The sequence below is a fragment of the Corvus cornix genome, chromosome 2 (genome assembly GCF_000738735.6).
Source record: "Corvus cornix cornix isolate S_Up_H32 chromosome 2, ASM73873v5, whole genome shotgun sequence".
NCBI classification, from domain to species: domain Eukaryota; kingdom Metazoa; phylum Chordata; class Aves; order Passeriformes; family Corvidae; genus Corvus; species Corvus cornix.
Genome location: NC_046333.1, coordinates 59,465,991 through 59,483,679, shown reverse-complemented (window position 1 = coordinate 59,483,679; position 17,689 = coordinate 59,465,991). Strand labels below are relative to the sequence as shown.

The following is a 17,689-nucleotide window of genomic DNA, read 5'->3' as shown; positions in this document are numbered from 1 at the left end:
CAACACTGGTGTGCTTGAATATGAAACCTCAGTTTTCCAACTTTCCTTCCTTCCTTGCTCAGGAGCAAGAGAAATGTTTCTTGTGGTTCTGCTGTATAAAACATCTCAGAATATCCAAATCTACCAGGAGGCAACAATTACAACAGAGAAAAATAAACTGGTTCTGCTCTGAACAAAGATCAGTGGTTGGTGAAGGACTGGTACTGATAATCTGTTGAGAGAGGCTGAAAAAGAGTAAAACATACTACAGTCAGCTTTACCTAAGTGTTTATGTCTTTGAGCAGATTGCATCAGAGCCCACAAAGTGGAAAGAAAACCAGAGGATTGCAAAGATGTGCTCCAGGATCTGCCATTTGGCAAGGCACTGCCTGGCATTTTAAAAGTGGCGAGGAACAAAAGCTGCTGGGGTTTGTGTTGAGTCAGCGTTGTTCCTTTGGCAATCTCTGCTCCCGGGCAGGAAGTTACACTCACAGTGTGCACATTCACCACCTTTCTTCTGAAGTCCGAACTTTTTCAGAGAAAAGGGGAAATGAGAATTAAACACAAGGGAATCAAGAAACATTGCAATGTGAAGAGACAAAACTTCACATGCTATTGAATACTGCCATCAACTCATTCCTCAGATGCCCACAGAAATGCATGGGTGAGCCCATCCAGGTTCAACTGGATGCTTTCCTACAGAATCTAAATAATTCATTTTCAAAAAAAAACTTGTATTAAAATATAGAAGCAATTTTGTGATCATTTAGCCTGCCATAACTTGATATAAGATTTCAATCCGGAATCCCCACACATAGCACAATCACAGTTTCCAAACTATAAACATTTATTTCTTTCAAAAATACATACTCTAAACCTCAGCAGAAACATTCTAGCCTTAAAAAAAAAAAAAAAAGAGTGAACAACCTTTCCATTTTTTTATTTTCATGCTACATAATCAATGATTTTTTCTTTCTTTTTTCTAAACCTCCTGATGAAATACAAGAAATCTAGTCAGTATCAGAGGATTATAGATATGAACTATTAGAGATCAGTTTAAAATTTTATTTTTCTATTCATATTCATTTGTTCATACTATTCATCATCTTGTTTTTCAAGGAATTATTTTCCTTGTTTTTACAGCAAGTATATTTCAGAAAAGCAAGAACCCAATACTTCTGTGAATGTGTATATACATGTATATATGTATGTAAAATACAGCCTGAGATCTCCCTTAAGTAGTGTCATCTGCTTGGGAGACAAAGTAAGAGATCACAAGAGCAATAGTTTGGTTCTAAGGCACCTGACAAACCCCAGTATGAATAGCAGTCAGTAGTAGAAAATGGTTGAAAGATTTAGTGAAGGATCAGAATATAGAAAATATAAAATTATAGTGTGTCCATATGAACATGAATCATTTCCAATAAAACACATTTATTTTTTCCAGTCAAATAGGGAAGCGTATTTTACCTATCTCTGTTCCTAGGTAAAAGCCTTCCATTTTATCCTGTATTAATTAGATATAGTTTAAAGTGTTCAAGCTTGTTTGTTTCTCCACCTTCTATTCAAAAACTGGTTAGAGTTTCTGTATAAAGTATCAGTGCCCATCTTCTGCTTACGACATGGAACGGTAATGATTTCCTGTGCTATAACCGCTACTGTTTCCATATTAATCTTTTTAATGGGAAATTTTCTTCAATTCCATTGTATTGAAATAGGAGGGACTGTAAACCATGCAGTTTAAATTTTCTCCTCTTCTGAAAATCTTTCAAGTCTTTTTCACTCACTCTTTCTAAAATGAGCAGGCTAAATAGCTCTGTCTTCAGAGCAGGGCTTCCGATTCAGGACCTTCTCTATTTTTTCTGTACCTGTTTGGACAGTAGAGCAGAACTGACACAGCATTTCACAGAAGCAACTACATCTACTGCCAGCTATCAACTAGCATAGCATTTTTAATTCTCTTCAATTCAGAGATGATGATGGATTTCAGGAAGAATAAAGGGATGAATGAGCTCAGATATCCAGGCTCCATTAGCAGGATTCCCTCCTTGACACTTTTCAGTGATGTACTTGATGAGTATGGCAAAGAACCAGAAATGAGCCATCCCCTCTATTTTTATCTTCTTTGCAATCATACCTTTGCATATGTGCATGGGAATACAGATTATCTGAAAGAAAGACTCAGTGCACAGATACCATTTTAAGATTGTGCAGGGCCCCAGAACAGGACTGATCTTCTTTTAGGTAGAGTCTACGCCTGTCTGTTGTTTGCTCAACAGCCAGCACAATGAGGCTGGGATTCCGGTCAGGCTCTCTTAGCTTTTCAATGTCCCTTTCACATAAATTTCTACCTGGCACCACTTCTCCACATAACTGACACAACATGACCCTTAGCCTCATCAATCAGTCAGTCAAGAGTTTTCTGTCATGAGCCACATCAGATGGCATAAAAAAATCATTAGAAGTACTGGCCCTTGAAAAAACATGCTTAAAAAACTGTGCATTAAAAATGGATCTAGCAGTAGGAACAGAGCAAGGCAATAACTGGGAGAAAGCAAGCAGAGCCAGAGAAAAGGAGCTCCTGGACAAATCCCATTTTACCTACATATGTCTGTAATTTAAGATTTTTACTAAATCCCTCAGCTCACATTCTTGTTTTGTCTTTAAGCAGATCACCCTGGGACAGATTCAGGAAAATATGGTTAATATAATACTTGACCACAACATTTGATGGTAATATTCTCTCACAGGTATCATCTCCTTTTTCATGTTACAGTGTCTTATATAGATGAGACTTTAAGATGAAAACCTATTTTAAAAAGATACTTTTTATCAAAGATAGTTATCATTTATTTCACAGAGCAAAATCTGAAACCACAAAATCAATTCAAACCTTGCAAACCTTTGTATGCAAGTGAGGAATCATGCATGATTTACATTTTACAGGATCTACAAAAATTAGGAATATAAACTCCTTGGGGAATCTAAGATGTCCATAAATAGTAGCTGATTTAACCATTTTAGAAAGTAAATAAAATCAGTAGTAACTATTACATTGATAAAGCTAAATTGTTCTTGACTTGCAGCACACACCCCACAAAACTATGCTACTTATTGAGAATCTGTGAAGAGCAGTACCAACATGTGATCACCATAACAGCTATCCAGAAACCTTCTGCTCCTAGAGACCTAGAGAACATGCACAGGCAACTTTCCTCCCTCTCCTCAGTAACTGTTGTCCTGATAAGAAGGAAGTTTTGCCACGACTTTCATCACCTCTCACCAACAAACCCACTTGTGGCCAGCCAAAACTGGCAGCTAATACAAACCACATTTTTCCACTCCAGAGGCCTGCCTCCAGACTTTACCTGATTAAATCCTAGAATACACAAACTACAAGAACGACATTCTTGATTTTCTGTGTTGTATGAAGCTGTGGGAACTGAAATAAAGTTCTTTTTCCCCACATGGTTCAAAGTGGATGCGCCCAAATACAGACTTATCATCTAGTAAGTATGCTTGTAGTTAAGTCCATGGGAATACTTGAAAGATGGTAGAATTAGAAGATGTTTACTGAATAGCTTTGCGTATCTGTTCAATAGCATGGTTTGAAATAAATCTGATGCAGAAACTTCAAATCTTTTGTGTGTTCCTCAAGTACATTTATCTATATTTTACTTTCTTTATTGTATACATTTCTATTGTTCCATTTAATATTTAGTCAACATTATCACTTTTCTTAAGATGCACATTCACCAGTGTGATCATCACATCCTGAGATCTGAAATCTTACACCTTATATAATGGCTACAAAGTAAAGTATCTGCAGTGCTTGACAGTACACACACACAGAAACAGGCTATTACAGTAATTGCACATGAGAAAATACCTTTGGCTTAATTCTAGCTGCATAATTTTAATAAAACAAGGCACATTTTATTTTATTACATTACATTTTATATTACATATTACATTACATTTCCTTTTGTTACATTACAGTGTTGCATGTTCATTCCGTTCTATGTTGGTCACAAGATCCTTTGTGTCACTAATTCCAGGAACTGCATCACCATTGAAATACAAATTATTCTCAAAGCTGTCATTTGTTGGCAAGCAACTCTTTCTTCTTTCGTAGAAGAGATAGCCTGCAAGGCCACTTCCAACTAGGATGATGACAACAACAATAACTACAACTCCTGTTTTGCTGTGGTTCAGGGTAGAAGCCTTCTCATCTTTCGTCATTGCTGAAAACAAATAGGAAGAAATCAAGAGAATGCCACATAATCTTTATCTGATTACTGGAAACAAGTTCTTCAGAATGCATGATCTTTAAAGGAAAAGTGGTTCATTTGTTTCAAAGTAACAAGAGACAAAGGTAGCAACATAAAATAACTTGGTTTTAAATCCTAACTTTGCATCCTATATCACAAATTTTTTTTTTTTAGATCTGCATTTGGATACCAAATGGAGTATATTGTACACTATTAGGAAACAGTATCATCCTAGGAAACAGGTACAGTGCTTGGGTATATCAGAAAATTTAAGAGACGTAATACAGAATAGAATTTTTTGGTTTATGATCTTATGTTGTACTAGTTTTTTCTACTTGAAAGACAATATTCTTACCCATTGTAGGTATTTCAGCTGGTGGCATTTCAGATACTGGTGGCATTTCAGTTTCTGGAACTTGAAAACATTGAAAAAAAATTGTGTTTTTGTATTATTACTTTATTTATTTCTACATTGTTTATTATCTATTTCTATATTTGGAACATACTGAAAATCATGTTCAGATAAATATATGGTAACACAAACCACTAAATACTTAAAACACTTGGGTTTTGTTCATTCAAAATTATATACACTTAAGGCATAGCACAATGGTCTAGTTTTTCTGGTCTCACACGCAGTTATTTACATAAACTAGCAGAAAAGAAAAAATATCAAAAGGCTCCATGGAGACTGATCCAGACATCAGAGTGAAACCACAAGAAAATCTATACAGCATCTTGAGGATAGACATGGTCAAACATAATCCTCAATATAATTAAAATTTCTTGCAGTACTTGTTATACAAACATAGCACATGTACTAAATTTGGCTGCCAAGAGACTTTGATGGCTTATCTGCATTGACACTTGAAATCACTCATGAACTTCAAAGTGTCCTAGCAGGTATCACATCCAAACTAGAAAGTTTGTAGCTCATTTAAATTTTAACATCTGGACCATGAAATCTGGCCTGCTGGGTAAATGGGCCATCATTTAAGATTAAGGTCTTTATTTTGCCATGTGGACATAAAATCATTGGTTTATAACTAAATCTTGAATCAATGCATCATGTTTCATTCCGAAAAAGGTGAGCTCAGAAATTTAAATTATTTTTACCAGTCCCCACTTATATCTTTTCCACAGTGCTGCCCAGTGACAGAACAGAGCCAGTGGACACCACTGTGCCACACAGGAGGTTCCCTCTGAACATCAGGGAACACTTCCTCACTGTGAGGGTGACTGGGCACTGGCACAGGCTGCCCAGGGAGGTTGTGAATTTCCATCCTTGGATTGTCACTACAGGCCCTCATAAGAAGTCCCTCTCCAGCTGTCTCGTGAGCCCTCTTTAGGTTCTGAAAGGTGCTCTAAGGCCTCCCTAGAACCTTCTCTTCTCCAGGCTGAGCACCTCCTCACTTACGAAGGTAGATACTTTATGGAATAGACCTGCTACAGAGCTCTCCTATTACTGTGGTAAAAATTACCTCAATAAATGGAACAGTAAACAGCATCTATTCTATGGGAAGACTTCAGTCACATTTTTGTGTTTCAGTGTCTTCAGAAAACAGGAAACATAACCATCAATAGCCAGTGCAACTCAGTTAAACCACGCTTCTAACGCTCCATTAGTCTATAGCTATTTAATAGTTTGTTTAAATTCTGCACGTGGAGAATAGTCACAGTTCTGAAAAACTATGCCAAGAAAATCTGCATTTCTATGACAAAGTAGGACTAGATTGTGTCCTGTTTTGGGGTGAGTGTCTATATAATCCTTGCATTGACACTGGAATTAGGCTGAATCCATGACATTCTAGATCAGGAGACCAGACTGGCTGAAGCTAATCCTAGAAAAAAGTAACTAGTTTTCATCTGCTTCAGCTCTTTGCAATGGCTCAGCATCAAAACAAGTGAATGCCAGTAGCAGCACAAATAGTTGAATTGAATGGTCAAAAAGGAACAGTGGCCATTTATTTTAACACTTGGTACCCACGCCTATGAATTTTTGTTGATGACAATGCAAAAAGATAGATGAATAAACTCTGAAAGGGTGGTTATACTGAGATTTTGCAGTATTTCCTGTAAAAGATACACTCATCATTACAAGCATTTGAATAAGTAAGAATAATTTTGCATGAGAACAAATTTACAGAAAGGATAGCAGAATTTCTCTCATTTCCAGTATTGTAGAGGAAGTGGGTATATTGCAGCTACTACATGCATTTTTACCTTCTTAGGAAGCATAAATAAGAGACTTTGGTATCGCAACACATGCTGAAAGAAATTATTATGATGACTTTTAGGAATACATATGCACTAGATGTCCTTACTGACAAATTTGCACATTCAGTTGTGTCAGGACACCTTCAGTTTAACACATTCAAACTATGCTATTTGCTTTCCTTTTAGTTCATCCATCTTTTCACAACAGGAGGACGCAGAGACAAAAGATCCCAAGCTGTTAAATAATTCACACTTCATAAATACTCAATTCATAGAACCGCTACGTCATACTCAGAAAACGTGCACATGAGACTGGCAGAGGGAAATAAACAACAGCTACTCCACAGGCAGAGCAGAGGGGGTACCCTAAGGAATATATTTGCATATAGATGAGACAAATTTGTGTATGCAAGACATGGTCCTTACATTGTGATTGCTCAACAATTATCAATAGAAAACACGCAAACTTGTTAAGTGTGTACACTAGGTACGGTCAAGATATGAACACAGTCTTTTAAAAGCAATTCTTAAGAGACTTGAGCACTGTCCAGAACTCCTACTTTCTGGTAAGAGTCATTCTATCTCTTTGTTGGCAAGGAAGTGTGTGTGCATCCTTTGGCATTTATAAAAACTCAGAACCCCCAGCTAAAATGCATTGTGTGTAACAGGCACCAACTAATACTATCACACAAAGAGCATACTCCATACATAAAACTAATTCATAAATGCAGCACTTACTTTTTGGCTTTTTACAAATATATCCTTTGTAGGAAGAGCAATAGATATTATTCCAATACCCAGAGTTTGCATACATTTCAACGCAGTGCTCATTTAGTTGAGCAGAAGGTTCTCCGGCATTCCAGTTGACAAAATTCACTGCAGTGTTGTCTAGCCACAGCCAATCTCCTAGTTGAAAAAACATCAAATATGAAAAAAAAAGATAGTATTAATTTACATATTGACACCTTTACATGCTCCATATTTATTGCCTTTGTGAGAAATTTATTTGTCACCACTTTTGGAGACACACCATCAAACTATTTACTTCTGCCACAACTTGTTACCCCTAAGTTTTTATGTAAATGATACAGTGATCTTCCATTTTTGGAAAACGGCAAATGAATCTGGCTCATGGTGTTGCAAAGGCAAGACAGTTCCAAGAAGAATCTCCCACAAGTTATAGCAATGGTGCAGTGTCAATTATTTATTCTGTTTATAGAAAGAAATTATGTTAAAATATAACAACTTCACTAGAATGCCCTGATTTCAGTAATTTGTAGGAAGGTTTGGTGTTACTCTTTCCAAAGCCCACACTGAAGTCTTTTTAAGCCAAATTTTATTCCATTTGTTTTCCAGTTTCTGCTCCTTTCAACAAGCTTTACACAGACAATTTTTCTTTTTCCTTCCAAAATCTTGTGATCATTGTTGTTCAGCTATGCTTGGGACTTTCTGCTTCTTCCTTCCTGTTCCTTTTTTCTTTCTTTCTTTTAATAGGGCTATTTATTTAGAATAAGTGTGCCCCTTGTGACTATAAGTTGTACTCAAGCAAATTCTTAGACTCAGCAAGAAAGTTGTATTTTGGTTTCTTATAAGATTCTACATATTTTGCATTTGTTTTGGGTTTTTTTTTTATAATTCCTGACACCCTTTGTGTGAGGACATGACATCTGAATATGATTTAGATACACACATAAAGGTATGAAATTTAGTTATGCAGTTATGCTGAAATCGCTATAATCATTGTCTAGAGCTATAAAGAAGAGCTGCTCTAGAAACACTTCAAAAAACATTTTTTGTGTCAATTGACCATGAGTAAACCTCAGCTTTCCTTTATGTGTCATGCATATCAATCACTACTCTCAAATTCTTTCCTTCACTAAAAATTTTCACTATTCCTGATTAAGATTCAAGCAATGTAATTGAAAAGTTTTCTTCTCCCTAAAAAGTCTATCATTCAAGTGCTTGGGTAGGCAGTTGTAAAAAAAATCCTCCAAAACTCAAAGCCCCACCTCAAGTCACCTGAACTATTTTGCAACCCTGCCACTGACAGTTATACCAGGACTTTTTACCTGAACAATAAAAGACTGAACTTTAAAGTCTGTCGTAAAAATAGATCTATCTAATTAAATACTGACTGTATTAATGAAAAAGAAATAGTTACCAAATTTAAGATTTAATTAAAACATTCTATTGCCTATTATGTCTTGCTTTATCTTCCTTAAAGTGAGGCAGAAAATAGAAAAACTGTGATACACAATTCCAAAGACACAATCTTCAACTGAAGCTCTTCTGAGGGCCAGCTGTAACTAAAACGAGAGACTGGTCATTCCAGGATGGTGATTCCAAAGACTAAAGGTGATGTTAGCCACATTATTCTCCAGCTCAAAAATTGAAGCATCTCAGCGAAAGACACATGGATCCTTGGCCTACTCACATTTGAGAAGAACCATTTGTCTTTGGCTCGACTCCAGACACAGTCTTCTCTGTATTCTGCTATATGCACCTTTGTACCTTACTTTGTTGTGAATTACTTTTCTTCCTATAAGGTGAAGTTTCTGTGCCTGGTCTTTCTGTTATGTATTATTGGTTATTTATTGATTGCAATTTACCAGCTTCCCCTATGACGATAATACAGTAAATTTTCTAATTTCATTACATACATATTGCAGAAGTATAATGTGAAATTTTCAACACTCATGTAAAACAACTTGCAGTAATTATTCACTAAGGAAAAAGACGTTCAAAGTAAAGAAAGTACCATCAACATTTCTGTACATTCCTGTCCAAAATGTTGATGTTTTCCCTTCAAGTGGTTCAAGGTTGTAGGTCAGAAAGCTGGCTTCAGCTGGGTCTTCAACCGAGACCAAAGTGGCACCTGGAAGACACAGGGAAAAAAAATCTCTTAGAAATGTTTCACAGTGGAAAGCATCCTCATTGTCCTGTCAACAAACTCGTTCATGAGAGCCCAGGAACCTCTCAGGAGTGCCAGAAAAGAGAGGGAGTCTTCTCACCCAGTACCAGGTGCCTATATTTGCCATGGGTTTCAATGGCAGGTTTACTATCAGTGAAGGCCTAGGGTGCAATTCACCTGACCACGTCAGTATGTACTTCCAGGGAAGATAAAGCTATAATCAGTTCCACTGGCAGAGTTAATGAGATCTCTGCATAATCTAATGGGAGACCAGACACCATTGCCACCAATGCTATAGACAACAATGCTACAGACATATGAAGCCCAGCATAATCAATCTTCATCCCTTTCCCAAAGAAGGAAGTTGAGAGAATGAAACTGCTCAACAGCCCTAGTTTACTCATATATTATCCAGACTAAAGAGCTGTAACTTTCACTCCAGTGGCATAAAATTCCTATAATCAAGGGGGAAATTAGATCAAAAATACAAAAGATATAAATTCCATTAAAATAAGCTTTAGTGACTGCTGTGGATGAAGCTGTTTATGCCCTATCAGGGTCAAAGTACAAGTTTTCCACTTTTATGATCTTCACTCCAGGCCACACAGCTCCTCTCATGCCTGGTCCCATACACGAGACACAGTGTGTGCCATTGGTACAGAGCTGTTTTCCATTTCCTCCCAAATTAAGGCAATAATTGGATGCAATTGTCTTGTCCAACACTTGAACCATCCTTGAAATCACAAAAACACATAACACATGTTCAGCTTTCTACCGTTAGGAAAACAAGTCAGGAATATGTGCTCATAAAGTAGGATACTCACCTAGTCGAAGACATTCTAAAGAGGCCTGGGCCCAGTTTCTTGAAGATGAGGATTCAATGTAGTAGCAATGACCTCGGAAAGGGATCCAAGATCTGTGTCCTTCTGATTCAGGGCACTTTCCTGGAAGCTGAGGGGGCTCGGTGGGAGCTTGAACTGATTAAACATAGTTAAAAAAACCATGTGACTACTCCCTGACATTCATTGCCTTTTGATTTTTGAGGTTTTTGATATTGCAAGTTTATTCAATAGCAGAATAAACAGCACGTAATGGGAGTCTAAGCTATGCAAAATTTATCTAACATTACGGATATAAAATGATTATTCACAGTCACACTAGCCCTTTTTTACTATTTGTTTGCCCTAATTTTAAAGTACAATTCAACCTATGTAACTTCTAATGATTTCATCTATTTAGCTCTTGAAATAAAACCCAGCATCTCCAAAGAGACATTGGTTGCAATTGAAATGGTCAGATTGAAGTTCTTACCATCAGATTTTTTGCAAACAGAGAAGTAACTTTCATTGCAGAATCCTGTCTTCCAGACTCCAGTAATGTCAAGATAGACACAGCCTATTTTCTGCTTTGGCTCCCCTTCAGCCCATTTAGTGTACTTCATTCTCCAGTTATCAATCCATTCATAATGCCCATTGGTCTAAGGAAAAAACACATCAACTGGAATGATTAACTCTATCTATCTACTCTGACTATGTAGTATTTTGTGCTAAAAGGATTGGAGCCTTTCTTAGAAACCAATAACAAATACAAATGGTTCAAACTTTGAAGTTTTTGTTGTGACAAACGGCTATTTATTGAGAAATACAGTAGTGCAACAAGTACTTTTCAGCAAAAGGAAATGCAAAGTGACATTGAGTTAATTTTTAACTTAACAATACCTTTAATGTGGCACTGATAACAATTTCATTTAAAATAATTTGTAGGAGTGAAATTCGGATGGCTAATTTTTGCACTAGCCATTTCCGCAGGAGTTTCAAGACACATAGATTATTTTAGCTTGAAATGTATTTAAAACCATAATCATTTCCCACCAAAGCTGGTTAACTCAGTGATTCATCCTGGTGATTAATGTTAGAGAGTTCTTTTGACTTTTAGGAAGTGGTGTGTTATGTTCCTATATTCGGGGTTTTTTCATTTGCTCAGCCATATGGAGTGAGTGTGGGACAACTGTCTGTGCCAAGAGGAACAAAAATTGTATATAAATATGCAGAAAGTATTAAAATACCAAACAACTGGGAAAGGGGAGACAAAAAAATTAAACTAGGTAAACTAATTAATTATTTTCTTAACTATCCTCAACAATGTTTAAATATTTATAGTAATAGCACATTATTATATTTCTCAAAATTAGGTATTGTTATTTAGAATAAATGCTTTCTTCTCTAAATTCTAAAATATGAGGATTTTATATCACATATATATCACATTTATACCTGAGATATATATATATAGACATATTCCAAGATGCTGGCCTAAATTGTCTTATTTGAAAGTGCACAGAGTGGAATATCATAGAAAAAGTGTGAAAAGCATGTGCAATATATACAATTTAATCAGATTAACAGAAGAGGATGGATTCCTCTGACAGCACAAAAAAGTATTTAGGTCCAAGATATAAACAAATAAGCTAAAATAAAGAGAGATAATAAGACTGCAGTTCCTGATTTGTCCATGAGAGAAGCAGCATCATGTTCAATTAGTTTAATGTTCTTACCACATTACTGTTAAGACCGATCCACACTGGAACCCCATACTTTAATATCTTCAGCCACAGGAATGAATGACTGTAGGGGTCTAAGACACTGGAAAGGTCAAATTGATTTTGTTTGCAGTTTTTCTGTGCATCCTCCCATGTCATTTTGCTATGGATGAACAAATAACTACTGTTACCATAACGGATTATGTTCGATGGGGATGAAGTTGTAGAAGGCAGAAATTCAGCATCTGTAAAATAAAGGATGAAAAAAAGACCCATATGCTTGTTCAAAAGGTGAGTATGATTTCACTGTGATTGCAAATAGAATTAAACAAAGGTCTTCCTTCTTTATTTCGTATTCCCTGATTTATAGTCAGCATGGGTTATATGCACTATGCTTTGAGCCAGCATCAGTAGTAAAATTTAATTACAAAGCTGTAGAAAGGAAAAGAGCTGCTTAAAGCAACTTCTGACAAAGAGTAAAGGAGCATTCTATATAATCATCAAGAACAGTATTACTGAAATTACTTAGGATTAGGTCATAATTTTTTTCATAATATTTTTTCATCAAATGAAATGGTTTGCAGAAACTATGTGGTTTTCCAAGGATTTTTTTCTTCCCAAGAAATAAAATGTTCACAACAGAGCAGTCCTTAAAAATTATTCATGTACTTAAACAGATGATAGATTTCAATATTTTAGACTCTTTTTTGGAGGCGATTTTGCTCAAGTTCAGTGCAGATGAGTTACAGTCTCACTCCAGACAGTTCATGCTACATGTACAAACCAGTATTTTCCATAACAGGTTTTGAAAGCCAGTGTGCTCAGAAAATTAAAAAACCATGGAACAAATGTCATATCGAGGGTCATACTAGACACAAAGATGCAGATACAAATTCCAGCTCAGGAAGATAGCAACACAGCATTTGCTGGGAAGGGTCAAGTGACAGCAGTGACTAACTGGACTTCTGACACTTTTGACCCTTTTGTTCCTGCCTGAAGAACAATTTGTGCATTTATCTTTATTGGAAGCAAAAGGATGTTTAAATCCACGTATTTAAGCAATTCCTGGAAAAAAACAGGTTTGACTGTGTTTTAAATAAAAAGAGAAGTACCTGCATTAATTTGGCATATATATCCTCTGCTGTTATCACAACTCTGATCAGCCCACTTCCCTGCTTCCTTAACAGGTTTGTTTCTCATAACAACACAATCAGCCTCGAGGCAAAGAGATACAACATCAGTTAAAAATAGCTAGAAAAAGCAAATACAAAACTTTTGTCCCCCTTTCACATCTTCAGACACAAGTAATGCATTAATTTTACTCTCATATCTTTGTAACATTTAGGAACACAAGCTTTAAGTTCCACAAGTGATGTGGAAGTTCTATTCCACTTACACTTTACAAATCTCTTAAATACCTTTTATTGCACTACACTGGGGTGAGTAAGCAGACCAGAGAAATTATAGTATTCCTAATGCTCAGGCATACAGCATGGAGAGAAGGAGTCACAGACAATATAAAGAGAAATTAGACCAATAATTGTAGAAAAGACTGGTTAACTTTGCCCCAGAAATAAAACGGGACCCTTAATGTGCAATGCAACAATTGTTTCAAGCTGTAATAGTACACAGAGCAAAATAGAACAGCTCCTGCCCAAAGGCACTGATCTGTCAGTAGCACCCTTGCTATGACATTTCAACTTCTCTCACACGGACACAATAGCTAGAACTCAGGTTAGCACATATAAAATAAGCAGTTACCAGTGCAAAAGCCTGCAGGGTTACAAGTGGCTTTGTGCAATGAAACATCCATATTTATTTATTCTATTTACTTAGTTGCTTTTTTTTTCTGTCCATGAGAAGATGTACAGATAAATACTTCATTTGTGAGTGAAAAGCATTGGGATTTAAATCTGTCAAACTAAACAGCTGCATACTAATTTGTACTACCTATGACAACATTTTTTGCTAAGATCAAGTAAACTTAAAAATAAATCTGAAATTTATAAAAGAAGGACTTTATAAGTTTTCACATAAGACTTCATAAAAATCCTATTACTTTACATAAAAAGAGACAGTCATATATTATTTCTTTCAGAAGTAGCATTTTAAAATATTTTTCTTTTGAACTCCAAATTCTTCCTAATTTTCTTCCTCCTTTAGAGATAAGGACCTCACAGGTGTTACTTTCAAAAGCAGGGAAAAGGACATTATATATAGAAATAAAATTTCTACATTAAAAACCTCATTCAAGAGAAATAGAGTTAGCACTATAAAGTGCTGTAGTTCCAGAGTACAGAACTATCTACACACACACGATCAGAAAGAAAGGAACTCTGTGACCTATCAGATCATTTTGTTTGACAGAGAGATAGAGAAAGAGATTTTTGGTGGTTTTGGTATTTTTTTCCCTTGTAAAAATTGAACGGGTGTCTTTTTATAGACTCCCATCCTCTCTGCAACTGTGACTGGCAGAATTTGTGTATTTGCTTCTATGTAAGGCACCAGTTTAAGGGGAATGTTTGTAAATACCCCCTTGCAAACTACATGCCAACTGAGGAACCTGCCAAGTTCCGGCACAACTGTCGACAGAGGACTAGGAGGATGTCCTCATTCTGTGCTTTGGGGCAAATGCCATGGGCAGGAAAACTACTGCCCTCTTTACACAGCCCATGAGAGAACACAGGCTGAACACAGAAGCTGTGTAGCCTTCATGAACACAGAGAACTGAAAACTGAGACAAGTCTTTGTATGAGCACTCCACAGATCCTGTCACCAGCTGATACAGCAACTGCACAAGGGCTCAAAACCATTCTCTCTACCTGGATTTATATTCGACATGTATAAAAGTAGAAAGTAGTGAGTCAAGCAGCAACATGCCTAAAATCACCACAAATGCATGAATCCAGTCTTAAGCAAAGTGGGTGTCGATCTCTTCTCCCCAGTATAACAAGTGATAGAACAAGAGGAAATGGCCTGAAGTTGTGACAAGAAACTGACACAACTTTGCATTGGATATTAGGAAAAATTTCATCACCCAAAGAGTTTTCAGGCATTGGAACAGGCTGCCCAGGGAAAAGTGGTTGAGTCACCATGCCTCAAGGTGTTTAAAAGATGTGTATGAGGCACTCAGGGACATGGTTTAGTGGTGGCCTTGGCAGTGCTGTATTAAGGGTTGAACTAAAGTATCTTAGAAGCCTTTTCCAAACTAAATGATTCTATGATTCTATAAAATCAAATTTCAGTGAACAATTTGTGATTGCTATTTACCTGGCCACTGTATGCATATAAATCCATATGTCCTGATGGGAAGCCTTTGGCCCAGTTTGTAAAGTAAACCCCTGTTCCATCTGTCCAGAGGAACCTCATTTCATGATTTATATCATTTAATCCAATCCATGTATCAGTAACAAAATCTTTTAAATGGAAGGTGAGGAAAGCTAGAATAAAAAAATGCAAAGAAAAAGAGGAATAATTTTAATGTAGGATATTTAAAATATTTGGCCTCACTGAGACTGGTGATATTAAATACCTTTTCTGAAATACAGAACACTCCACTGCTGGCACCACAAGCAGGTAAGATGAAAAGGAGATGAATGTTGAGTTTGATGAACAGGGAACCAGATATATAACTGTGGCTTTGGGCAAAATACTTCACCTAAGTATCTAACCTGCCACAGGGATGAACCCCAAAAATGTGACAGAAATGTTTTTTATAATGTCTCAAGACACTTTTGAATCCTAGTTCAGCAATGAGCCATAAACAGCCATGGGGATCACATACATTTTTGATAATCCCACAAGTGTGGTTGCTCCCCAGTGACAAAACAGCAGCACTGAGCTCCTGCCATTTGTGTATCTGCACAAGCAGTGCTATTCTAGAACCATGAGGGTGTTTTTTCCCTCCCTGGGAAGCTGGGCAATAGCCTGCACTGCCTTGGCACAGAGCAGAATGCACAAGCAATGTGCTTCAAATGAGTCTTAACAGAGCTATTAAAAACAAGCAAACCAAGTGTCCAGGTGAGTGCTGATGTGTCATACAAATAGAGCAGGCTAGGTCAGCTGATATTCATCAGTCCACTAATCCATTATACATCAAATGCTGTAATAAAATGAACATATCATGGGGTTTTGCCATGCTCTGCAGTCATTGTTACAAATTTTTTTCCTCTGAAAAGAATAGATTAATTTCTGCCTGCTCTGTTAATCATTCACTTTCCCTTAGCATTTTTAAATACATGCAATTTACTCCTCCAGGAATGAAACGCGTGTATTTCTTTGCCAAACATTAGCATTTCTGTTCTGCCAGAAACTGCAACAGGAACTCAAGCCTTTATGCCTGCACTTCCTCCAATGATGATAATTTTGTGCTAATAGCTTCGTTGCTCATTTCTCTTTTACCTAGAATTCAAGTCCTGTGCATGAGCTAACCAGCTGAAATCTGTACTGCAGAAATTATGTAGGATAAGAATATAACTGTTTGACAAATGCAAGTTTGATTCTTCAGCTCTTCACAAGTGGAAAACACAATTAGTACTAAGTTCTTAACAGCAGTTTAAATTCAAACTATTTAATTGCTCAGACTTCAATGAATTGTTTTACAATGGTTGAGTTTTCAATGTGCTCTCTTGAGTTCACAGACAGTATGTGTTGGGCAGCATCTGTTTTTCATCACATTCACATGAAGGATGAAACAGTATGTCTAAAAAAAGGGTGTTATTAACATCTATCACGGTCTTCCCCGTTTTTAGTTTGAACGTGTGCCTTGTTTATTCAAGCATGAGGTAACTTTCCCCTGCTCATCTCCCTAAGACAGGGATGCAGCTCTTAGGTTCATTACAATAAGCTCTTCTACTGAAAACGTGAGCTCTGGGTATGTATATGAGCACTCAAACCTGTTTCAAGATGCCCACAGGCAAGTTCTCATCCTAAAGGTGTTCTGCCTGATTTAATAGGAAAGCCATGCAGCAAGTTAATGCCACCTAGTGAAACCACATTGTTTAGAATGGAAATTGCAGGGTCCAGCTGGCGTCATGTGCAAACAGGAAAAAACAGTACTTTGGCTGCCAGGACAATATACACATATATATATCTGAGCCAACACTAAAATTTGGTAGATTCAAGTGAAGACCTCATTGCAAATTTCTAAAAATTATATGTTTTGGAATAAAAATCAGATATGCAATTGTTATTCAAATCTGTTCATATTTAGACAAAAACCCCAGCCAGCCTGTAAGGATTAAATGTCATCTCTTCTAGTTGCTACAAAACTGTGCACAGTACCTTGCACTTGTTCATTAGGGATCGAGGCCAGGTTTCCTCCTAAATTCATGCAAGCTGTCCGTGCAGCATGCCAAGTAACACGTTCGTCTTCTGTAGATCCAAATATTTTGTAACACTAAAATATGAACAAATTCTCTATATATTATCTTTACTCCAATATCCTTCAATTGATAAGCACTGCTTAAACAGAGCAGGATGGAGAAAAGGCAGTAAAAAAATGCATTTATCTGAAAAAATACATTCAAATTTAAATGAGCTTTTTATGTTGGTCCTGGTTCTATATAAAATTATAAGTCTCAATAAAGTGTTTTTCTCAACAATTAGACATGATCTGAAATCCCTAGAAAATAAGCAAATCCTGATTTTTTATAGAGAGCTAACAGTGATAAGTTACGCATGACTGATCTTAGTCTGATTATTAATTTTACTCTACAAAGCATACCATGTTAGTAAAGTTAAGGAAGACAGAGTATAGTCAGGAAAAGCATT

General features: G+C 36.5%; 1 protein-coding gene across 1 annotated transcript in view; it reads right to left on the bottom strand.

The window, feature by feature from the left end:
* Positions 1-903: 903 nt before the first annotated feature.
* The window catches only part of LOC104689211 (mannose receptor C-type 1), a 58,671-nt gene continuing 41,885 nt past the window's right edge, over positions 904-17,689 (bottom strand). The window contains exons 21-30 of the mRNA XM_010399247.4: positions 17,201-17,315; positions 15,188-15,357; positions 13,030-13,132; positions 11,933-12,162; positions 10,690-10,855; positions 10,203-10,355; positions 9,226-9,342; positions 7,206-7,373; positions 4,606-4,665; positions 904-4,223 (exon numbers count right to left, since the gene is read on the bottom strand). Of these exons, the coding sequence (XP_010397549.3) occupies positions 3,973-4,223; positions 4,606-4,665; positions 7,206-7,373; positions 9,226-9,342; positions 10,203-10,355; positions 10,690-10,855; positions 11,933-12,162; positions 13,030-13,132; positions 15,188-15,357; positions 17,201-17,315 (1,533 nt within the window). The 3' untranslated portion in view covers positions 904-3,972. The remainder of the gene's footprint in view (positions 4,224-4,605; positions 4,666-7,205; positions 7,374-9,225; positions 9,343-10,202; positions 10,356-10,689; positions 10,856-11,932; positions 12,163-13,029; positions 13,133-15,187; positions 15,358-17,200; positions 17,316-17,689) is intronic.